This window comes from Squalius cephalus (assembly GCF_949319135.1).
Source record: "Squalius cephalus genome assembly, chromosome: 15".
NCBI lineage: Eukaryota > Metazoa > Chordata > Actinopteri > Cypriniformes > Leuciscidae > Squalius > Squalius cephalus.
Window position 1 is genome coordinate 8046343 of NC_137136.1, and position 24598 is coordinate 8070940.

Sequence of the window (24598 nt, forward strand, 5' to 3'; positions counted from 1 at the left end):
GTTATGAAATGAGGAAGGAAATGCTCAATGTAAATGTCAGGCTGAAAGTCTAAAGTCACGCCTTCATCTCGGCGCGAAACAGGAGGTCTCTTTTCCAGCGGTTCATCCTCCGCCGGTCAAACGCCCGTAGAAGAGCCACGAAACTTTGAGGAACCATGGAGAAAAAGATTAAGCAAGAACTGGAGAATACTTTTGAGGATCTGGGGGAGGAAAAGCTTAGAAAGTTTAAAATCAAATTGCGCGATCGGGAGGAAGAACCGCGAGTACGACAAGCTACAATCGACAAAATTAAAGACGCTCTAGATCTCGTCGATTTAATGGTGAACACTTTCACATCGAAAGACGCTGTTCATGTAACACTCGAAGTTTTAAAGGCTATTAGAGAAAATAACCTGGCAGAGGAGCTCAGAAAGAACTTGGGAGACGGTAGGTAAACTGTTATGAAAGAAAACAAATAGTATAGGCTATAGTAAGTATAGTAGTTTTCTTTCATGTTAGTGAAGAAATTGCCTGAATCTTAACAAACCACAAATTAGGAGAAGAGTGCACGTTTAGCGAAGTTATGTATTATGAATTTTTAATAATTAGCCTATAAATAGTTGGAAAGCTAAAACCATTTCTTAAGAACCGGCTCCATTTAAAAGTGAAACCGAAAGGATTTTCATGCGAATGGCATCTCTCTCTCTCTCTCTCTCTCTCTCTCTCTCTCTCTCTTTTATTTTATTTTATTTTACTTTTTATTTGAAAATAATTGTTCCCCAAAAGATTCGTTAAGAATTCAGAATCGAAAGCAGGATCCTTACATTTAAGAGTCCTATTTCTAATTTTACTCTAGACTAGAACTCCATTTTAATTTCAATTTCCTAACGCCCATTAAACACTTGATTACAATATTTTGAAGAGGAGAATAGTAAAGACGGGGAAAGGCCAGTTAAATAAATAATTCTTCATTAATACCCCAATCCATAGGCCTAGTTGTGCACATTGAGCTTTGAATGTGGAACGTGGAGATTTGCAGTGGAATCATTAAGTGTTAGTTCACCCAAAATTTTAATTCTCAGTAATTCTCAGTAGTCAGTAATTACTCACCCTCATGCCGTTACAAACCCGTAAGACATTTGTTCATCTTCAGAATACAAATTAAGATATTTTGATGCCATTTGAGAGCTCCCCCCCCCCCCCCCCAGACTGCAACGTTATTACCACTTTCAAGGCCCAGAAAGGTAGTAAAGACATTGGAAAATAGTCCATGTGACTGCAGTGGTTAAACCTTAATGTTATAAAGCAACAAGAATACTTTTTGTGTGCAAAAAAACTAAAATAACGACTTTATTCAACAGTTTCTTCATTTCCTTGTCAGTCTGTGATGGTGATCACTTTGTAAACAGTATTGGCCGGCGTCAGCACCATGCATGCTTCGTGGTGCTCACGTGAACAACGTCAGACATGAAAGAGAAGAAAATGCGCACAAAAAGTATTCTCGTCGCTTCATAACATTACCGTTGAACCACTGTAGTTACATGGACTATTTTAATGATGTCTTTACTACCTTTCTGGGCCTTGAAAGTGGTAATAACCTATATATGGGGTCAGAAAACTCTCGGATTTTATAAAAAATATCTTAATTTGTGTTCCGAATATGAACGAAGATCTTATGGGTTTGGAACGACATGTAAGTAATTAAGTAGGCTAAGTAATTAAAGACAACATTTTCATTTTTGGGTGAACTAACTCTATATCCTCTTGTTTTTCAGTAGCTCCAGTTGTTCCTCAACCAGGCCCGAGGGCTCCATCTGATGGTGAGTAAGTTGGTAAGGTGGGTTTTAAATCTCTTCACTCTTTGGTAGGGGTGTAACAATATATCGTGTCACAATATATCACAATACAAAAATGCAACAATATATTGTGGATAGTGACAATATGTATTGTGTATAGTTCATCAAAAATAAAAATTACTGTGTAAGAAAAAAATCAAGTTTACAGAGTTTTAGTGTCAGTACTACATTAAACTATACTGTACATAATATCAAATATAATGTTTAACAATGCAATGGGGGAATATTTGTGGTTCCTGATAATACCAAATGTCTTTAATGTCTTTCCTGATAATACCAAAAGTGGCCTACATTATTTTAAATATATCTAGTCAGTGACAGAGTGCAAGCATGTTCGCTAAAATAATTCTGTATTTTCAGCTTCAGAATCAATATTTTTATTCTGGTTTCAACTTTGTCCTGTGCATTGAGTTACCAAGTCCAAGCCTATTCATTTCCACCACCAATGTAATCTAATCTAACAGTTATTTTTTTGTTAACCTTTTACCTTATGTCTTGGAGTATCGCAATAAAATCGTGAGTTCAGTTTCGTGATATGTATCGAATCGTGACATGAGGGTATTGTTACACCCCTTCTCTTTGGTGGAGAAAATGAGTGTATTCATTTAACTTAAGGAAAATATCACAATACACAATTCACTCAAGTTTTCTACAAACGTTTCACAAAGCTCCAGGCAATTATCCTTGACTTGTAATCTCAGGTTTCAGGTTGGAATGTCAAAACATAGGGGTGAAAAATATGATATGTTAGAATATGAGGAATGATGTGCTCATGAGCTGTGTTGTGTTTTCTAGGCTTAAGAGTGTCTCAGCCACGTGTAGAAGCAAGTTCAGGTCAGGGTCTGAAGGTTGAGCTTCCTCAGTCAGATGATTGGCAGAGAGAATTGCAGGTTACTCCGTGCAGCCCACCATTTAAAAACAAAATACTTGAAGAAAATGGAGAAGAGGCAAGTATTAAACATCTATTCATAAAACATTACCAGGAAAAAGTAAAATAGTTCAATTTAGTCATGTTAATAAAACACTTACACATCAGTAGTCTTTCTAATGATACAATGCTAATGTTACTATAGCATGACAGTTGCTCTAGATTGCCATTGTATTAGTTGTGGTTAAATTCTGCATTAACATCTCTTGGTTGTTTTTCTTAGATTTATGAACCAAAAGACAAGTTTGCAAGAACACGTCTTGCCCTGCTTATCAACAACAGAGATTTTGATGTTAAGGATATGACCAGGAGAGGGGCAGAGAGAGATGAAGAGAACATGGAATGGCTGTTAAAGGAGCTGGGTTATCAAGTTGTCAAATACACCAATGTCTCTGCAGAGGTGCATAAGAAAAACTATTTCATAAGATACGACTTCAAATGACAGTTTTTTACTGCATGTAGAGAAAATGATCCAGATGGCACATAGCTTTTTATTGAGAACCTTGAACTTCAGCTAATATGTTTTTCTAATTGTAATTGTACTCTTGATTTATTTAATGGAGTTTATTTGTTTGGCAGGAAATGAAGCAAGCAGTCAAGAACTTTGCAGAACGTGAAGAACATGCAAGTTCAGACAGCACATTTGTGGTTATAATGTCCCACGGAAAGAGGGATGCCATTTTGGGTGTCCATTATCATAAAACAGCCAACCCCTCTGATACTTTCCCTGTTGATGATATCTTCCGTCATCTGAACTCTGAGAATTGTCCAGCTCTGCGTAATAAACCGAAGGTTATTCTTATCCAAGCCTGCAGGGGAGGTATGAAAATGACTAAAAATACAATTGTTCATTGTTGAATTCTCAGGACATCATTGTATATTATTAACTCACCATTGATTGTTGTCCTATTTGAAGAAGGACACACTCTTAACCAAATCTCTGTTCAGGAGAGCATGGGCGCGTGTGGGCCAGTGACGGTGAGCCTGATGAGCCAGTGGAAATAGAAGGCGATGACTTTGTGCACAAGGAGAAAGACTTCATTTCTCTGATGTCCTGTACCCCGGGTAAAGTGCTTTTTGGCAGAAAGTTTTCTTTAAAACTGAGTCATGAACCCTATTCTACATAAAACCACATGGACCCCTATAAAACACTTTTTTCTAAGAGTGTAGAATTAGAGTGTATAAGAGTGAAAAATAATTTTATATTAAATAGCTCATTTGTATTCAACTGAACTTTATTTATTATTATTTGAAGATGTTTCTCAGTGTAAAACCAGTAATTATACACAATATCCATTTCATTATTGTGGAAAGTCTGAAAGATCCTAACTCCACTAATGAATTTTTTTCTACAGAAACCAAATCTTACAGGCATGTGCAGAATGGAACTTTTTATGTCCAGTACATAGTGGATGTGTTTACGAAATATGCACACGAGGATCACATTGAGGAATTATTCAGGAAGGTAAATCACATGCTTCTGCAAGAGCAACTTGTGTGAATTATGTTCCTTTAAAAAAGGTCAAAATATTTATTCTTTGTGTACATTGCCATTCAAATGTTCGTTTCGTGCCACAGATGTTTATTATGTTCCCCTCTTACAGGTTCTTAGATGTTTTGACAGTTCAGATATGACCGGGAGCTACAGACAAATGGCGTGTAAAGACAGAGCGTCGCTGGCAAAGTTGTTCTACCTGTTCCCTGGACTCTGATTGTACATGCATTTCTCTCCTTATCTGTGAATTCTGTAGACCCTCATGTGCCTTCCTAAAAAGTCTTTCCAGATGTCTGAAAAAATAGTTCTTTCAAAAAAAGAAAAACCTTTATTAAACAACTTTTTCAATTTACAAAGGAATTGACTTAAATGGTTTAGCTGCATTTCCTCTGAAGAGAAAACCTGTTCTGATACATAATAATTCACAAATGTATTTTCACTCAAACAATACACTGTATCATATTTGAAAAGAACATTTCTAAGGCTTTTGAATTATCAACATGATCACAACCTTGCTGAAAAACCTGTTTTACAGAATCACATGCCTTCTGTCCTTTGATTGATAGTTTATGCTTTTTTAGCAGGTAAAAGACCTTTCAGTCTAATTCTAAAAACATCCCCACCCAGTTTGTGGCACATGTGTCCTTTTGTGAAATCTTTACTGATTTTTAAACATAAGAATAACTTTTGTATTGTTAGTAATATTTCAAAATAAACACTTCCTGGACTGAAGAAATTTCGGTTAGGTTACATACATCACTTTTTAGAAAAAAATCATGTTAAATAATGAGTATCAAAAATGATACATTAGGAAAATTTACACAGTTGAGACAAATGAGATACACTTTAAAAGAAATGGTTTTGCTATAACAGCTAGCTATAATAAATGTCATTGCATTAAATAATAAAATAAGGATAGCAGGATAACACTTTTCAAAAAAGAAAAGGTTTTAGACATTGCAGTACCTTGGAAACCAATTTAGTTACAAAGTACTTTCTCACAAAATAAATGCTACCTCTGAAGTTTCTGACTGACCTGGCATTGAGGAAGTAAAGCGGCTGCATTAGTTTCCAACAATAGTGTTAAACTAGCAACGGTTTTAGGAGGGTGGATCACATAAGCTCCACAGGAAAAAAAAAAACTAAAATTGGCCACTGAAAATTAATTACTTTTGGTCACGTAAGTAATTAATCACTACAGCAAACTGAAATATTGGAGGAACCAGAGATGTATGTGTGTCAAGTGTGTCACTGTTTCATAGAATCATCTTTATATTTTTTGGATTATGAAATATGCAGAATGGGAAAGGAGATGCAGGTGCCTCCTTGAGATTCATGCACTTTCTCTGAAGTACAATTTATTGCATTATTACAAACTTAAATCATACCAACGTAGATAAAACATACCAAAGTACACTTTCTTGTAGCTATACCCCAGCATTTACAAGAAATTGGTGATCTAACGAGGAAGGAAATGCTCAATGTAAATGTCATACTGAAAGTCTAAAGACACGCCTTCATCTCGGCGCGAAACAGGAGGTCTCTTTTCCAGCGGTTCAACCTCCGCCTGCCAAAAGCCTGCAGAAGAGCCACGAAACTTTGAGGAACCATGGAGAAAAAAATTAAGCAAGAACTGGAGAATACTTTTGAGGATCTGGGGGAGGAAAAGCTTAGAAAGTTTAAAATCAAATTGCGCGATCGGGAGGAAGAACCGCGAGTACGACAAGCTACAATCGACAAAATTAAAGACTATCTAGATCTCACCAATGAAATGGTGAACACTTTCACTTCGAAAGGCGCTGTTCCTGTGGCAATCGAAGTTTTAAAGGCTATTAGAGAAAATAACCTGGCAGAGGAGCTCAGAAAGAACATAGACCGCAGTAAGTAAACTATTTTGAATAGAAAACTAAATTCAGAAAGAGTAGACAAAGTAGCCTACAAGGCCGAATTATTCTTTCCTTGGTGTAGAGTTAGAAATTATAAATTGGAAACCTAAAACCAGTTAGGCTCAAATTAGCCTACTAATTCGTTAAGAAGAATCAGGATCGAAAGGAGAATTCGTTAAAAACGATATATTTATTCGTTACAATTATATGTAATTGTAGGCTACTCTAGACATGGATTTAATTTTACTTTCAGTTTCCTTCGTGTAACCCCCATTAAATACGAGAATCATTAACTTCCTCTTGTTTTTCAGTAGATCCAGCTGTTCTTCAACCAGGCCCGAGGGCTCCATCTGATGGTGAGTAAGTCTAGGTTGGTACGGTAGGTTTTATTTATAACCTAATAAAAGTGCGATCATAACTTCATATATGACCAAATAAAAAAATATTAATATGAACTCCATTATCACAATCTGACCACATGCACATTTACATCCTCCTCTTGTTTTTCAGTAGCTCCAGCTGTTCCTCAACCAGGCCCGAGAGCTCCATCTAATGGTGAGTATAGGTTGGTAAGGTGGGTTTTAAATCTCTTCACTCTTTGGTGAAGACAATGAGGGTGTTTATTTATTACCAAATAAACCTTGTTCATAACTTCATATGTACAAAATATTAATATGAACTCATCATCAGTATCCTCACAATCTGACCACATGCATGTTTACATCTCTTTCATAGGTGAACACTTCATCGATAGTAATTTGACAGAGCTGATAAATCGAGTTCATAATGTGGACACCATCCTAGATGAACTTTATCAGAAGAAAGTCATCTCAGACGAGGACTACAGTGCCATTCGTGCTGAGAAAACCCCACAAACGAAGATGAGAGCTTTATTAATGGGTCCAATTAAATCTGCTGGCACTAAAGGGAAAGATCTTTTATATGCAGCTCTCAAGAAGTCAAATGCCCTCCTAATTGAAGAGCTTGAGGCTCCGTGAAGATTAAATCTATTACATTTTTACTTTACTTTTTTGTCTCCTTTACTATAGGCTATATGGGATACATAGTAGATGAAACAAGAAACTTTCAATTCACAATAATAGCAAACAAACTCAAATTTAAATTGCCATTGTTAGGCTTTTTATCACATACAACCCGAGCAGACAACCTGTCACAAAATCAGGTCCAAAATCTTTCTTGGTAGAACAAAAACAATTCCATCTTTATTGATGATTAAAACACTTGTCTGTACGTCTTCGCATACTTATCTTTTTATCACCAGTCAATAAACAGCCAAGTTAAGAAACCAGATTTTTGTTTCTTTTCTACAAACCCTTTTAATTTCTTCTGTTTATCCTTTTAATTTATCTGTTTATTCAGACTCTCTATATTCCTGATTCAATTCTGCATATGTATAATGTCTTGTTGATACAATGTATCTGATTTATTACCATGGTATATTAATCATTCTGTGTTCTGCTTTACCTTAGTCAATTCAATGCTAGAAATGTCCCTAGAAATACACAGAGGTTTGTAAAAATATAGATCTATGTTATAGCATTAACGTAGTAAACCTATAGTGTCTATTCACTGAAAATGAATAAGCCTACTAACCAAAACTGTAGTTATTCCAAATACACACCATCACAAGGGTCCTTCGAGTCAATAAATCTGTGAAAAAAGTACATTTTGAATCAGAACGGTATAAATATCTTTATACACTGTCGGTCAAAAGTTTGGAATCATTTTTAATGTTTTAAAAAGAAGTCTCTTCTGCTCAGCAATAACGGTAGCATTGTGAACCATATTACATATTAAAATAAATGTTTTATATTTGAATATATAATTTATTCCTGTGATGCCAAAGCTGATTTTTCAGCATCATTACTCCAGTCTTCAGTGTCACATGATCATTCCAATATACTGGTACTGATTTGGTGCTCAATTATTATCAATTATTATTGGAAATTTGTTATTTTTTTAAATAGAAATATTTTATAAGATTATATTATTTACTGTCACTTGAATCAATTTACTGTGTCCTTGTTTAATAAAAGGAACACAAATCTGATGGTGAGTAAGTCTTGGTAAGGTGGGTTTTAAATCTCTTCACTCTTTGGTAGGGGTGTAACAATATATCGTGTCACAATATATCACAATACAAAAATGCAACAATATGTATTGTGAATAGTGACAATATGTATTGTGTATAGTTCATCAAAAATAAAAATTACTGTGTGAGAAAAAATTCAAGACTACATTAAACTATACTGCACATAATATTGAATATAATGTTTAATAATGCAATGGGGGATATTTGTGGTTCCTGATAATGCCAAATGTCTTATGTTACCAGTAAAAAGTGGCCTACATTATTTTAAATATATCTAGTCAGTGACAGAGTGCAAGCATGTTCACTAAAATAATTCTGTATTTTCAGCTTCAGAATCATCAATATTTTTATTCTGGTTTCAACATTTTCCTGTGCATTGAGTTACCAAGTCCAAGCCTATTCATTTCCACCCCCAATGTAATCTAATCTAACAATCTAACAATTTTTTTTTTGTTAACCTTTTACCATATGTCTTGGAGTATCACAATAATATTGTGAGTTCAGTATAGTGACATGAGGGTATCGTTACACCCCTGCTCTCTGGTGAAGAAAATGAGTGTGTTCATTTAACTTAAGAAAAATATCACTATACACAGTTTACTCGAGTTTTCTACAAACGTTTCACAAAGCTCCAGGCAATTATCCTCAACTTCTGAGCATACAGGGACTTGTAATCTCAGGTTTCAGGTTGGAATGTCAAAACAAAAATATGATATGTTAGAATATGAGGAATGATGTGCTCATGAGCTGTGTTGTGTTTTCTAGGCTTAACAGTGTCTCAGCCACGTGTAGAAGCAAGTTCAGGTCAGGGTCTGAAGGTTGAGCGTCCTCAGTCAGATGATTGGCAGAGAGAATTGCAGGTTACTCCGTGCAGCCAACCATTTAAAAACAAAATACTTGAAGAAAATGGACAAGAGGCAAGTATAAACAAGTATTAATCTATTCATAAAACATTACCAGGAAAAAGTTAAATAGTTCAATTTAGTCATATTAATAAAACGCCTACACATCAGTAGTCTTTCTAATGATACAACACTAATGTTACTATAGCATGACAGTTGCTCTAGATTGCCATTGTATTAGTTGTGGTCAAATTCTGCATTAACATCTCTTGGTTGTTTTTCTTAGATTTATGAAGCAAAAGACAAGTTTGCAAGAACACGTCTTGCCCTGCTTATCAACAACAGAGATTTTGATGATAAGGGCAGAAGGGTGGCAGAGAGAGATGAAGAGAGCATGGAATTGTGGAGCATGGAAAAGATTAATGGTCTGGCATCGACTAATGAAAATCGGCCAGCTCGAGGGGCGGCACCAAGCATGCATTTGAAAATCTCACTGCACGCAATAGGATAACACTACGACCAATCACAACAATAAACCCCATAAGCTTACTACCGGTGGAGCTAACTGGTAAATTATATTCTTACCGTATCCGGTCGGCAAAACAGCAAAAACGCCCTTCTTGCAAAGGAATGATTCGAGCGGCGCCTTCTGTTCCTGTTTTAGATAAAAAGCCAAGTCTAACTCGTTCATTGTAGCGGCCAAAGCCGTTCCAAACAACTGGTGTTCATCCATAGCCATCTTGCAATGTTTACTAATGACTTGGACGTCACAGCGCTGTCGTCATCTGTTTAGCTCGCCTCTGGACCGCCTATATCAGATAACCCGATGTCATTGGTGCAGCTCAGATCGAGGAGCATATTTAATGAGCATCATTACTCGACACCAGAGTAACTCGCTGAGCAAATTCAACTTGTGCTCTCGCGAGAACTCCGGACTACCAGGATATACGCGGATGCAAGTTGCAAGCAAAAGATCTCTTTATTGGGAATTACAACAATAAGTCCAACACGCCGCAGACAGCAGGAGAGTGGTGACGCAGGGACTTCGATGGGCAACCCCGGAATGATGAGTGATGATCTGAGTATAGAATTTATTTTAATGATCAAAGTGTAGAATCCACAACGAGACTGGAAACAGGAATCAGCACAACACGATGAACTCAAAATCAGATACGAGAACACACGAGAAGAACAGGAACAGGAAACGACACGGGGAAGCTCCAACAACGATCTGACAAACACAAGACGAAAGACAAGGCATTAAATAGGCTGGCTGATGGAATGTAGCTGCAGGCGCTGATGAGAGAATCAGATAATCAGCGGTAACGCCCACACGAAACAATCAGTACGCACACACCACACACACACACACACACACACACAAGACGAGAGAGAGACAGCGGATCTAACAACTGTGACAGGAATGGCTGTTAAAGGAGCTGGATTATCAAGTTGTCAAGTGCACCAATGTCTCTGCAGTGGTGTATGCGAAAAACAGAATTTCACTTGGGCCAATTGAAAAATTTAGATGTGACCAGTCACTAGAAAACTTTGAGTTGGGGAGGTTAGACATTTTTTACAGTGTACAGGTTATTAGACTTTTTGACAGTTCAGATATGACCGGGAGCTACAGACAAATGGCGTGTAAAGACAGAGCGTCGTCGGCAAAGTTGTTCTACCTGTTCCCTGGACTCTGACTGTACATGCATTTCTCTCCTTATCTGTGAATTCTGTAGACCCTCATGTGCCTTTGCATCTCCAGCAAATCCTAAAAAGTCTTTCCAGATGTCTGAAAAAATAGTTATTTTAAAAAAAGAAAAACCTTTATTAAACAACTTTTTCAATTTACAAAGGAATTGACTTAAAGGGGGGGTGAAATGCTATTTCATGCATACTGAGTTTTTTACACTGGTAAAGAGTTGGATTCCCATGCTAAACATGGACAAAGTTTCAAAAACTAAGTTGTACGTTTGAAGGAGTATTTTTGTTCCAAAAATACTCCTTCCGGTTTGTCACAAGTTTCGTAAAGTTTTTTTCGAGTATGGCTCTCTTACGTAAGATAGGGCGGAATTTCCTTATATGGGTCCTAAGGGCACTTCTCCGGTAAGATCGCGGCCGCGCGCGCACTCGTAGACTAGAGCAAGAGAGTGAAAGCAGTTCGCCATCAAAGCGCCCTGCCCGGCTTTTGGGAAGTCAATGTCAACCAAAGAAGTGTGTTTTTGGTTGCCAGGGCAAGACAACCCTGCACAGATTCCCAAAGAATCCAGCGTTAAGGAACCCGTGGATGGAGTTTGTTTTCCTGACCATAAACGGAGTTGTGTAACTGTTAGACTGTTTGTTCCCTGCATTTCGACGATGATTGTTTTATAAACAAAGCCCATATCGACGGATTTGCAGATCGTCTAATGCTTAAGGATCGAGCAGTCACAATGATAAAGGTTCGCGGTCGTGCGTTGGAACCGGACGGTGAGTAAAACTGTTTGTTGAACAAATGTCTCTGTGTGTTGTTACTAGCTCGGCACGTTAGCACAGCTAAGCTTCGCCCACAGGGCCCGCCCCCAGCCGCTCGTTTTTTTCCGGAAAGACTCGGTACAGTCTATCTTTCTGTTAAAAATTTAATAAAACAAAAGACTTTTTGGAGATATGAAGGATGCAATATTACTCTATAGGTACTCAAGATTAACAGGAGATTGAGTGAAAATGAGCATTTCACCCCCCATGGTTTAGCTGCATTTCCTCTGAAGAGAAAACTTGTTCTGATACATAATAATTCACAAATGTATTTTCACACAAACAGAAACACAAAACTTTCACACAAAACTTTATTTTGTTAATAAAGGTAACCTACTGTATCATATTTGAAAAGAACATTTCTAAGGCTCTTGAATTATCAACATGATCAAAACTTTGCTGAAAAACCTGTTTTACAGAATCACATGCCTTCTGTCCTCTGATTGATAGTTTATGCTTTTTTAGCAGGTAAAAGACCTTTCAGTCTAATTCTAAAAACATCCCCACCCAGTTTGTGGCACATTTGTCCTTTTGTGAAATCTTTACTGATTTTTAAACATAAGAATAACTTTTGTTAGTAATATTTCAAAATAAACACTTCCTGGACTGAAGAAATGTCGGTTAGGTTACATACATCACTTTTTTAGAAAGAAATCATGTTAAATAATGAGTATCAAATATGATACATCAGGAAAATTTACACAGTTGAGACAAATGAGATACACTTTAAAATAAATGGTTCTGCTAATATTATATTTATAACAGCTAGCTATAATAAATGTCATTGCATTAAATAATAAAATAAGGATAGCAGGATAACACTTTTCAAAAAAAAAAAAAAAAAAAAAAAAAAAGGTTTTAGACATTGCAGTACCTTGGAAAACAGTTTAGTTACAAAGTACTTTCTCACAAAATAAATGCTACCTGTGAAGTTTCTGACTGACCTGGCGTTGAGGAAGTAGGCTACAAGCGGCTGCATTAGTTTCCAACAATAGTGTTAAACTAGCAACGGTTTTAGGAGGGTGGATCACATAAGCTCCAGAGAAAAAAACTAAAATCGGCCACGTCTCTATTGCACGCATTGTGTTTATCGTGCAATTTATACGCGAAAATGACCCTACCCTACCCTACCCTAAATGGCCCTACCCTAAACCTACCCATGCGTATCATATGCACGTACCCTACCACTACTAAACCTACCCATGCGTATCATATGCACGTACCCTACCACTACTAAACCTACCCATGCGTATCATATGCACGTAAAAACTCATTTTGGCGTATAAATTGCACGATAAACACAATGCGTGCTATAGAGACGCATTTAGTGTGACCGTGGAAAATGAATTACTTTTGGTCACATAAGTAATTAATCGCTACAGCAAACTGAAACTGATATAGGAGGAACCCGAGATGTAGCCTATGTGTGCATGTAATATAAGTAATTTTCAAGGTTTCATTGAATCATCTTTATATTTTTTGGATTATGAAATAGGCCTATGCAGAATGGGGAAGGAGATGCGGGTGCCTCCTGTTCATGCACTTTCTCTGAGGTAGCCTACAATTTATTGCATTATTACAAACTTAAATATCATACCAACGTAGATTAAAAAAAAAAAAAACCAAAGTACACTCTCTTGTACCCCAGCATTTACAAGAAATTGGTTATGAAATGAGGAAGGAAATGCTCAATGTAAATGTCATACTGAAAGTCTAAAGACACGCCTTCATCTCGGCGCAAAACAGGAGGTCTCTTTTTCAGCGGTTCATCCTCCGCCGGTCAAAAGCCTGTAGAAGAGCCGCGAAACTTTGAGGAACCATGGAGAGAAACATTAAGCAAGAACTGGAGAATACTTTTGAGGATCTGGGGGAGGAAAAGCTAAGAAAGTTTAAAATCAAATTGCGCGATCGGGAGGAAGAACCGCGAGTACGACAAGCTACAATCGACAAAATTAAAGACGCTCTAGATCTCGCCGATGTAATGGTGAACACTTTCACATCGACAGGCGCTGTTCCTGTGACACTCGAAGTTTTAAGGGCTATTAGAGAAAATAACCTGGCAGAGGAGCTCAGAAAGAACATAGGCTACAAAGTAAGTAATCTATTTTGAATAGAAAAATAAATTCAGAAAGAGTAGACAAAGTAGTCTACAAGGTCGAATTATTCTTTCCTTGGTGTAGAATTAAAAATGATAAGTTGGAAACCTAAAACCAGTTCTCCAGAATTTAGAACCTGTTCCATTTAAAAGTAAAACGTAAAAAGTATTTTAATGCAAATTCAAATTGAATTTATTTGTTTTTCTTTCTTTTTTTGTGTGTGTGTGTGCAAATAGACATAATTGTTCCCTCAAAGTAGCCTACTAATTCGTTAAGAAGAATCAGAATCGAAAGGAGAATTCGTTAAATTATTTACGATTCCTATATGTAATTGTACTCTAGACATGAATTTAATTTTACTTTCAGTTTCCTTCGTGTAACCCCCATTAAAATACGAGAATCATTAACTTCCTCTTGTTTTTCAGTAGCTCCAGTTGTTCCTCAACCAGGCCCGAGGGCTCCATCTAATGGTGAGTAAGTCTAGGTTGGTAAGGTAGGTTTTAAATCTCTTCACTCTTTGGTGAAGACAATGAGGGTGTTTATTTATCACCTAATAAACCTTGTTCATAACTTCATATATACAAAATATTAATATGAACTCATCATCAGTATCCTCACAATCTGACCACATGCATGTTTACATCTCTTTCATAGGTGAACACTTCATCGATAGTAATTTGACAGAGCTGATAAATCGAGTTCATAATGTGGACACCATCCTAGATGTACTTTATCAGAAGAAAGTCATCTCAGACGAGGACTACAGTGCCATTCGTGCTGAGAAAACCCCACAAACGAAGATGAGAGCTTTATTAATGGGCCCAATTAAATCTGCTGGCACTAAAGGGAAAGATCTTTTATATGCAGCTCTCAAGAATTCAAATGCCCTCCTAATTGAAGAGCTTGAGGCTCCGTGAAGATTAAATCTATTACATTTTTACTTTACTCAAATTTAAATTGCCATTGTTTTAAAACTAGGCTTTTTATCACATACTGTAAAACCAGCTAAGTTTGAATGTTGTTTCCTGTACTTTGTTTACTGTTTTTTTTTTTTTTCGAGCAGACAACCTGTCACAAAATCAGGTCCAAAATCTTTCTTGGTAGAACAAAAACAATTCCATCTTTATTGATGATTAAAACACTTGTCTGTACGTCTTCGCATACTTATCTTTTTATCACCAGTTAAAAAACAGCCAAGTTAAGAAACCAGATTTTTGTTTCTTTTCTACAAACCCTTTTAATTTCTTCTGTTTATCCTTTTAATTTATCTGTTTATTCAGACTCTCTATATTCCTGATTCCGATTTATTACCAAGTGTATTATTAATCATTCTGTGTTCTGTATTAGCATAGTCAATGCAATGCTATGTCCCTAGAAATACACAGAGGTTTGTAACAACAAATAGAACTATGTTAGCATTAATTTAGTAAACCTATATTCACTGAAAATGAATAAGCCTACTAACCAAAACTGTAGTTATTCCAAATACACACCATCACAAGGGTCCTTCGAGTCAATAAATCTGTGAAAACAAAAGATGAAAAAAGTACATTTTGAATCAGAAAGGTATAAACAACTTTATACACTGGCGGTCGAAAGTTTGGAATAATTTTTAATGTTTTGAAAGAAGTCTCTTCTGCTTACCAAGGCTGAGTGTTTGATAAAAATACAATAACGGTAACATTGTGAAATATTACATTTTAAAATAAATGTTTTCTATTTTAATATATTTTAAAATATAATTTATTCCTGTGATGACAAAGCTGAATTTTCAGAATCATTACTCCAGTCTTCAGCGTCACATGATAATTTCAATATGCTGATTTAGTGTTCACTTACTATCATTTATTGTTAGAAAGTTAAAAAAACAGCATTTAAAAAAAAAAAGAAATCTTAAATAAGAGTATTTACTGTCACTTGAATAAATATACAGTCCTTGTTTAATAAAAGTATTAATATCTTTCTTTTAAAATTAAATAAATAAATCATTATACCCCAAACTTTTAATCACAGTTTCCACAAAAATATTAAGCAGCACAACTGTTTTCAACATTGATAACAAGAAATATTTCTTGAGCAGCAAATCAGCATATTAGAATGATTTCTGAAGGATCATGTGACACTGAAGACTGGAGTAATGCTGCTGAAAATATAGCTTTGACATCACAGGAATAAATTACATTTTAAAATACATTAACATACAAAACAATTCTTTTAAATTGTAATAATATTTCACAATATTACTGCTTTACTGTATTTTTTATCAAACAAATGCAGCCTTATTCCAAACTTTTGACTGGCAATGTATATGCTGTGGGAAAAAAACTGGTGCAAAAAAAGTAATCCTTACTTGTTTTGAGAGCGTGCAGCTTTTCTGGCCTCTCGAGCTTCGTTCTCGGCGTAGATCTTCCTATAGCAGTAAATCAGCACTCCAATCATCCACAATTGCAGGACTACGATCAACACGTACATCATGATCTCAGAGACTACAGTCGTCAGCTCGGGGTTGGCTGGGGGAGCAACAAATTCACATATTCAAATTACTAGTTGAAATGCAAATTTGTCACCTGTGAGTGGAATATGAATGAGTCTCACCTTTTTCCACAACTGTGAGTTCCACCTCTTTGTTTATTATCACATGCTCCTCACTCATAGAAAGGTACAGCGTTCGGTGGAAGGTACAGCGGTAAGTCCCAGTGTCATTATATGTGACATTGTTAATGGAGATGGCACCAATTTGCACATCCTTTGTCCACATAGTCCCTTGCCAGTCTAATCTTCCCTCAAAGTTTTCATGAAGAATAGTGGGGGAAGGATATTCATACTGGAAAATCTGATAGGAACAGAGATATTACTAATAAAAGCATGTAAAGATTTAAAAAAAAAAAAAATAAAAAAAAAAATCAGCTAATTTAAATTGATTAGTGTTCTACTGTATGCTCTGCTGTACACTCTTAAAAATAAAGGTGCTTAGATGGCATTGATGGAACTTTTCCATTACAGAAGGTGGAAAAAGGTTCTTCAGATTATTAAAATTCACACTCTTGCACGTTCTTCCAAAAAAAAAAAAATGGTTCTTTTAAGAACTGTTCACTGAAAGGTTCTTTGAGGAACCCAAAATGGTTCTTCTATGGCACTGCTGCGAAACTTCCCTTTCGGAACCGTTATTTTTAAGAGTGTAAAATATGTAAAGCTGACCGAACAACCTGACAACAGGCTTTCTGGTCCATATAATCTCCGTACTAACCTGGATAAACTCATCAGTTCCAGCTGGTTTGAAGTGCCACTCCACAATAGCAGAACCTGGCACTTCTGCTCTTTTTTTGCAGGAAATGCAACCCAACAGAAAACTTTCTCCAGCCACAGCCTCTGTCATGGAATCCACTTCAGCACATCCAGTTTGGCCTTGTGGTACTAAAATTAGACATTTTGAACAAGCAAGAAAAAAGAGATGCAAGATTATTATAGTTCAGAAGCATTAAGCAAAGATGTTATGGCAGTGGGACATTTTCCATGGGCTAGATCCTCAAGACTGAAGAAAGTTTTGATAAAATTATAATATTGGCTTTCTTTGCTTATCATGCAGCTTCAACTTTAATATTTTGAAAACGTTACGTTTCTGAGCAATAAATCCAAAGATAAATGTACAGGATCTTACATGGAGAGACTAACATTATAGCGGCATAAGACTTAACGAGGGTTATTAATGCAGCGGCTGCAGCCTATAATAAATAATGACAAATATATGCTGCTAACATCTGATGACTGTACTAATATGTTAATAATCCACTCCAATAATTGTATCGTTTAAAATAATTTCACACTTGCATGTTTTATAGCCTAACTTACCTTGACTAAAAAAGACGCTGAGAGCCAAAAATGAAATAATTCCCATTGACATTGTCACAGTTCACGTACAGTTGTAACCGATGCACTCAACTATAAATCACCTCCTTGAAATCGCTTCCTTGTCCCACGTTTCTCTTTTCTTCTTTATAATCACAGTTTCTTAAACATTACTGGGCTCAACATCCTCAGTTCCTCGCATTTTAAATCAAACTCTTCAGTTGATCATCCTAAAAACTATATTTAAACATAATCTTTCAGCCTTCAAATGATTTCAAGAAAGCGTTTAAAGCTTTAAAATGATATCACGTCACACTAAGAAACAGATCGTGTTTTGCAGCAGACTTTGACGTTTAGGAGAGCTAAGTATAGACCGTGTGAATCCTTGTGCTTGCAACTCAACACGGAATTTGAGACGTGAGATTCGGACGAGCGCGAGCGCGAGTGGCGTCCAGTTGCTATACGATCACCCAATCATCACGTGGCATGCCGTTTTAACATTTAGTCCCTTGAACTATTTTCTGTTTAATGTTTCCACTTAACTTTTAATACTAGTAGCAAATAATCCAATATAACTTATTCAGTTTCATTGGTTTTATTGTTATTGGTAATACATTGAATTATGAATCACTGAGGTTTAGATATCAAAAAATCACTTAGCATGTATTCCAATAAATACTGGTATTAGTTTGTATTTATTAGATACTAGTAGGCTACATATTTATAAGATGCTAATACAGCATCTATCTTGCTTTTTTTACTCAAAGGTATAAGCAATGTTTTTCAGAAACACTTTTTGTTATCCTGGTTAAAACTTTTTTCACATCCTGATAACAATCAATAAAGTAAGTGGTCTAAATAATAAAAAATGTAAATATATTTTCCGTGGAAGCCTCTGGACCAAAAAATGTTCAACCAATCATTCCATTTGGTCTGAATGCAATGATACAATGCCCTACGTCCGCTTATCAACATGTATTTCCATACCTCCGCCACGCTCGTGCAAACATCACACGTCATCAGGCGTTTCAAGAGATGTAGACAGACAGTCACCGAGTGCCGCAAACAAACAGCAGCCACCTTTAACAGTTCCTCCCGAACCAAAACAACGAGCTTATGCCGCGTTCATGCCATGTCATAACCGTGATTACGAGATGATAATCAGAGCTGTTCACGTCCTGAACTCGGAATTAGCCCTAAGAGTGACCTCTGACCCGACGCATGACGTATTGACGAATGCGAAAGAAAAGAGGATAGAGCAAAGCAAAACACCAGTCATGAATTAGAAGTCTTAACTGTAATTTTTGAAGAGAAATGTTGGAGGAGCTTGAGTTTGTTGCCTATAGCCCTATTTGTTTGAAGCGTGAGAGGCATCTACTCTCACCTATAAGTTTACGCTACTACATCCTACGTCAAACGTCGGGTCAGAGGTCACTCTTCCGCCGGAACTAGACTTGTGCACGTCCATTACCGGAAGCCAGTGATTATAGTTTATAAAGTTATAAATAGGGATATTTTTCTTACAAAAATGCATCGCTTCACTTAAGGCCTTTATTATTAACCCCCCTGGAGCCGTATGGATTAGTTTTATGATGGATGGATGCGCTTTTTTGGACTTCAAAATCTCAGGCTCTACTCACTCCCATTATAAAGCTTGGAAGAGTCAGGATATTTTTGGATATAACTCTGATTGTGTTTGGCTGTAATAAGAAACTCTAATACACCTGATGGCTTGAGGGTGAGTAAATATGGGATTTTTGGGTGAACTATCCCTTTAAGGAATAAGTGTTGAAATGGCTTGCCACATTAAATATATCAAAATGTTCAGAAATCACCTTTATTTTCAGTTAGACCTAAGGAATGAACATGATATATACAAAGTAAACTAGTTGTTATGTTGTAGCTTAATGAGAGATATTTCAGGGACCATAAAGAGTAGTCAAGGACATTAATGACATCCCTGATCCTTTTGGGTTGTTGTGGTTAGTAGTGCTCGTGAAAATGAATAAACACATAGGCTATGTGGAAACTGATTATAATAAACTATATCTCCTCTCATATAAAATCTCCATTCTAAATTGTGCTTGGAAAAAATGTGCATATACTCCTCCTTTATTAGACAGCTGCAGATGTACTGTATACACCACTATCACAACGTTCCACAAACTTGTTTTTTATAACAGCTTTCCTGTGACCATTTGATGTCACAGCCAGGGGACACATAAGAGAGTCGACATGCAAAAGAGTTCTGCTTGAATTTCCGCAGAATTTTACTGACAAATAAGTGTAAGTAAACAACAATGGAGGCCTTTTCAAAGATGAAGTCTATTCTATAAAAGGAGAGCTGTAAAGATTTACAATCTGCATTAGTTCTCCATGAGGAAATGTTGATATAGATTTTTATTTCCTAATACATACAGTACCAGTCAAAAGTTTGGAAACATTACAATATTTTAATGTTTTTGAAAGAAGTCCCTTTTGCTCACCAAGGCTGCATTTATTTCATCTAAATATTATTACAGATAAAACAGTTTTCTATTTGAATAAATATTTAAAATAATTTTAGAATTTATTAATGTGATGACAAAGCTGAATTTTCAGCATCATTACTCAAGTCTTCAGTGTCACATGATCCTTCAGAAATCATTCTAATATGCTGATTTGCTGCTCAGGAAACATTTTCAGCAAAGCTGAAAATTCAGCTTTGTCATCGCAGGAATTTTTTTTTTATTTATTTTTTTACATTTATTAAAAAAAGAAAACAAATATTTTAAATTGTAACAATGTTTTTTTCCCTGTATTTTTGATTACATTAATGCAGCCTTGGTGAGTGTATAAGATACTTCTTTCAATAAAAAAAAAAAAAGAAGTAATGTTTCCAAAACTTTTGACAGGTATAGGTCGCTGTATTATTTACAATTTTACACTTTATTTACACTTCACAATGTGTGACATCACTGGAAATAAAGTCTCACGGATTGTAATATTCATAAAAAAGACTAGAGTAGGATTTTATATTGCAATTGTTAAAGTTTTAAAATGTTTGCTGCTGCTGTAAAGTTTAGTTGCTATGCTGTGTTTATGTAGTGAAGCAGCTTTATGGTTTATAACACAATTCCCCTATTTACTTATTTACTTTCCTCTATACTTGTCATGACACTGATGCTCAGTGTCAATTTACTAAGTCTGGAGCACAGGGCCATTTCACTGGAGAGCAAGGTTAACAAAATCCTCCCTAATGGAAAATAATACCAAATAATAATGTTTTATCACACAACTCCCCTGTTTTCTTGTCATGGCACTGATGCTCAGTGTCAGTTTACTTAGTCTGGAGCACATGGCCATTTCATTGGAAAGCAAGGTTAACAAAATCCTCCCTTAAGAAAAATAATTTCACTATCTATCTCGATTATCTAATAATTATTATTAGAAAGGTTTTTTTTTTTAAACACAAAATGTTTAATAAATAGGCTAAATCACACACACACACACACACACAAAAAAAAATAATTATTATTTTTTTCTCTTTTTTCTTTTTTGGTCAAACCATTGTCCTTCAGATCTGGTAAGTGTGTTGAGGTAAAATATTTATACTGACATGTCATGTCATGTCAGATTGCGTCAGAGGTTTACTGAGAAACTACGGAGTGAAGGTTGTTTTGGTCCCCCGCGCGTCAAGCGCACCCTCCTCCCCAAACACAACCACAGCCACTACGCAAAGCGTGCCGCTTGATTTCCTTACCGACTCCCACGAGCAGGTGAACACTTATATTTAGCACCGCTCGAGTTTCCAAATGCCCATTCAATGCCAGCAGACGTACAGCAACAACATAACCCTATGGAATCTCTCCACTACGCCAACACAACTCATAAAACCAGACGACTCAAAGGCACGAGTCACGAGCAGGTCACGAGCAAGTGTTGAAACACTGTCAAAATCGAATTAAGAGGTGAGTCAAGGTTATTTCATATTTGATAAACGAAACGTTCCCGCGGAAACCCGATTAACAGGAAAAGCTGGAGAGACTGGAACATATTATAGCCTAACAGTTAACATAGCACAGTATCCTATATAGGCTACATCAAGTAATCTATAGAATAACACTTTCAGCATTTAACTAGCCTAATGACACATAATAACACATAAACGGTTAGGCCATTTAACTTGCAGCTTTAGCCTACTGTAAATCTAAGAAGGTTCAGTTCAGGAGATGGTTTTGTTTTTATAGCATACTATTTTATTTTAACAATATAGCCTATATTCAGGTAAGGTTTTACTATGGGAAGGGCCGTTACCAAGTCGCCTTAATAATAGGCTAGTCATAATAAAGTGTCTGTTTTTCTTCAGCCTTTTAAAAGCAAGGCGAAAAAAATATATGATCAATAAGTTATGATAACATGTTTTTACATTTTTTTAACTCATCAAAATAAGTTAAGCAATTTTCAACCTTTTTATAATTTAGCATATAGATTCAAGTCAGTTTATCAAGTAGGCTAAGTCAGTTTAATGTAATGTTTACATTTATGCATTTGGCAGACGCTTTTATCCAAAGCGACTTACATTGCAAGTCGAAATATAAGTTGAAATGACATCCAAGTTGATTGTAGCCAACTTAAAAATTTAAGTCAGCAACTTTTGTTCTATTTTTGTTTACAGTGTTCTTTGCGAGAAACGTGCTGAAAGGGTAAGAGAATATCAATTCCACACTCATCTCTCATTAATCGAGTCCAGAATAATGATTGTTAAAAGCCTTGCAACTAGCATTCAAGGTAAGCGAATTTTTTCATACTTCACTCTTTTAAAATTCCTACTATACTGTTACCAATCTAAATGTTCAAACTATCATTGTTGGACTCCCATATTATTATGGTATTTCATTCCTCTTTTTTTTTTATATATATATATAAACGCGCTACACTTAAAGTCCTGAAGAGGGCGCAATAAGCAAATAAATCATGTCAGCCTGGAAAAGATTAGTTTGGAGTAGAAATCAAATTTAACATCAATGACAAATACTCATTTGATTAAATTAACTATAGTATAGAAATATCTAATATTTATCTTAATTAGCCTATATGTTTATTCAAGCCTATATATTTCATTGGATTTTTGATGAATTGTCATGAACATTGGTTACTTTTATTTATCTTAATAAGGCGCTTGTAAAATGAACCGTTTTATATATTCCGTATATACTATTCATTAATTTCAGTTTTTTAAGACAATTAAAGCTATTTAAAATGAATTATTTATGTACTGGCCTGTTAGTGAACAAAGCCAAAACACCCGTTACTTTTTGTCTGCGCACGCCGAAGAGCCTTTTGATGGATTTTCTCTCGACTATACCATTGAGTAAACCGGCAGGGGGTGTATGTAATTAAGTATAATTTTCATTAATTATTGTCTTCCGCTTTGTGCCGTGTTTTAATATCGACAATGTTCATATTGATTACTCTCATCATGTGAGTTCAAACTTTAATTTACTTAAGTCACAGAGCGTCATTGTACATATCTTGGCGTTTGAATTTACCCCTATCAAATTTTTGCCCGTCGCATTGGAAACTGTTCTCTATCTCACTATCTCTTCGCGTAGCATTTAAACTTAGGGAAAGTTCGTATACTTAAAATTTATTAGATACATAGTTTAAAGAGGCATATTTTAATAGACCAAACTATGAGATCATCACCTAGTCCTGTGACTATGATTTTGGAATGGCGGAAAGGCGATTTAACGGATAAGAAAAAGTAAACAGAGGACCGTTTTCTCTCCCACCGGTATCATTAGCATGCTAGCCAACTAGCAACTAGTATTCTCCCCAACTGTCTGTCTGAATAGTGCGGCTGACCGGTTCGTTAGCACTGCTAACGCCTATCATGGTTTGTTTACTGCAGTATGATTTGACATTTACGCATTTCAGCGTATGTAATGTTGATCCGAAATAGTTCAACAGAAATACATCATTAGAAAACAGCTTAATCTGAAAACTGGCAGCGAAAGCTACTTTTTTGTTAGCTTGCCGGCTAAATTAGGGGTGCTGATGTGTTCTTGCGAAAAAGTGGATTTTAACATCACCCCTCGTACTGTCGCCCGTCTGGTGTATGAGGCCGAACAGGAAAAAAACAATGGGGGTAATTCGTCCAATGGAAGGTAGGAATTATTATTATTATTATTATTATTAAGTTAGACTTAGAATAACTTTATAATAAGGTTTCATTTGTTAACATTATTTAATGTATTAACTAACATGAATTAACCATGAGCAATACATTTGTTACTGTATTTGTTAATCTGTGTCAATGTTAGTTAATAAATATCCAGCTGTTCGTTGTTTGTTCATGTTAGTTCACAGTGCATTAACTAATGTTAACAAATACAACAGTAGATTTCCATAATGTATTAGTAAATGTTGAAATTAACATTAACAAAGATTAATAAAATCTGTAGAAGTGCAGTTCATTATTAGTTCATGTTAACTGTAGTTAACTAATGTTATTGTAACTTATTGTAAAGTGTTACCGACTTATTTGCCTTTTATTAGGTTAAAAAAGTATCTGTCATTGAATATTCTTCATTTGACTATAATATAACTTTTATTTATTGCACGGTGGTGGTTTTTACACTTACTCAATGTGTAAGTGAAAGTGTTAATAGCTCTAGTTTGATTTGTTCAAACAAAACCTGGACATGATTTAGCTTGTTCAAACAGGAAAGTAAATAAAGTGGCAGATCTGGTCCCTGCCCTTGATAAATGGCTGTCAGTCTTGTTCTGAAGCCTATGATGAAACTCTTCTGTCTAGGAGGTTTTCAGAGGAATTTGTATTAATCTCCCAATAACTAGGACTTTCTACAGAATTATTCTAAAGGTCAGGTTTCTGATTTTGTTATTTTGTCAATCCCTTGGTGATGAGAATATGCTGCTTCTATTTTGGCTCACTTTTATTTTTAAATTTGTATTTAAAGTTTTTTCTTTTGCGAATTGTTTGTTTCTTTGAGTTCAGGAAGGCATCTTTGCTCTGAAAGAAAGTGAACAATAAAGAGGACACA

General features: G+C 35.7%; 5 protein-coding genes across 12 annotated transcripts in view; 4 read left to right on the top strand and 1 right to left on the bottom strand.

Annotated features, from left to right (window-relative positions):
• The first annotated feature begins 29 nt into the window (after positions 1-29).
• On the top strand, positions 30-5016 carry caspa (caspase a). The gene is made up of 8 exons (XM_079895558.1): positions 30-426; positions 1755-1799; positions 2631-2782; positions 2987-3163; positions 3343-3583; positions 3712-3828; positions 4119-4228; positions 4368-5016. The coding sequence occupies exons 1-8, from the start codon at positions 156-158 to the stop codon at positions 4473-4475; spliced, it is 1221 nt and encodes a 406-aa protein (XP_079751684.1). The 5' UTR covers positions 30-155; the 3' UTR covers positions 4476-5016.
• Positions 5017-5738: 722 nt separating this feature from the next.
• Positions 5739-10720, top strand: pycard (PYD and CARD domain containing). 4 transcript variants are annotated; one of them, XM_079895559.1, is made up of 5 exons: positions 5783-6138; positions 6456-6500; positions 6655-6699; positions 9023-9174; positions 9386-10720. In XM_079895559.1, exons 1-5 carry the CDS (start codon positions 5868-5870, stop codon positions 9608-9610), a joined length of 738 nt encoding a protein of 245 aa, XP_079751685.1. In that variant the 5' UTR covers positions 5783-5867; the 3' UTR covers positions 9611-10720. The 4 variants fall into 4 exon arrangements, with proteins under 4 accessions (XP_079751687.1, XP_079751685.1, XP_079751688.1 ...); XM_079895561.1 differs by lacking the exons at positions 9023-9174; positions 9386-10720 and adding an exon at positions 6880-7653 and having other exon boundaries at positions 5739-6138; XM_079895562.1 differs by lacking the exons at positions 9023-9174; positions 9386-10720 and adding an exon at positions 6880-7653 and having other exon boundaries at positions 5807-6138; positions 6459-6500.
• Positions 7770-18035, bottom strand: LOC307172871 (sodium channel regulatory subunit beta-1; the record flags this gene model as incomplete). 3 transcript variants are annotated; one of them, XM_079895575.1, is made up of 5 exons in its annotated part: positions 17556-17869; positions 16954-17120; positions 16302-16539; positions 16057-16216; positions 7770-7815 (listed from the first exon to the last, which is right to left on the bottom strand). In XM_079895575.1, the coding sequence occupies exons 1-5, from the start codon at positions 17605-17607 to the stop codon at positions 7770-7772; spliced, it is 663 nt and encodes a 220-aa protein (XP_079751701.1). In that variant the 5' UTR covers positions 17608-17869. The 3 variants fall into 3 exon arrangements, with proteins under 3 accessions (XP_079751701.1, XP_079751700.1, XP_079751702.1); XM_079895574.1 differs by lacking the exon at positions 7770-7815 and adding an exon at positions 14767-15228 and having other exon boundaries at positions 17556-18035; XM_079895576.1 differs by lacking the exon at positions 7770-7815 and adding an exon at positions 14767-15228 and having other exon boundaries at positions 17657-17922.
• On the top strand, positions 13317-14423 carry LOC307172872 (apoptosis-associated speck-like protein containing a CARD). 2 transcript variants are annotated; one of them, XM_079895577.1, is made up of 3 exons: positions 13317-13702; positions 14135-14176; positions 14361-14423. In XM_079895577.1, the coding sequence occupies exons 1-3, from the start codon at positions 13430-13432 to the stop codon at positions 14385-14387; spliced, it is 342 nt and encodes a 113-aa protein (XP_079751703.1). In that variant the 5' UTR covers positions 13317-13429; the 3' UTR covers positions 14388-14423. The 2 variants fall into 2 exon arrangements, 1 of the variants encoding a protein (XP_079751703.1); XR_013823776.1 differs by having other exon boundaries at positions 13345-13702; positions 14132-14176.
• Positions 18036-21295: 3260 nt separating the features above from the next.
• gramd1a (GRAM domain containing 1A) overlaps positions 21296-24598 on the top strand; it is a 30758-nt gene continuing 27455 nt past the window's right edge. Inside the window, exons 1-2 of one of the 2 annotated variants that reach the window (XM_079895555.1) lie at positions 21296-21502; positions 22210-22322. Coding sequence is in view for 1 of the 2 variants with exons in the window: in XM_079895556.1 (XP_079751682.1) it covers positions 23592-23701 (110 nt within the window). In the remaining variant the exon portion in view is untranslated. Of the gene's footprint in view, positions 21503-22209; positions 22323-23107; positions 23702-24598 lie in introns of those variants that run through there. The other variant, XM_079895556.1, reaches the window with a different exon arrangement.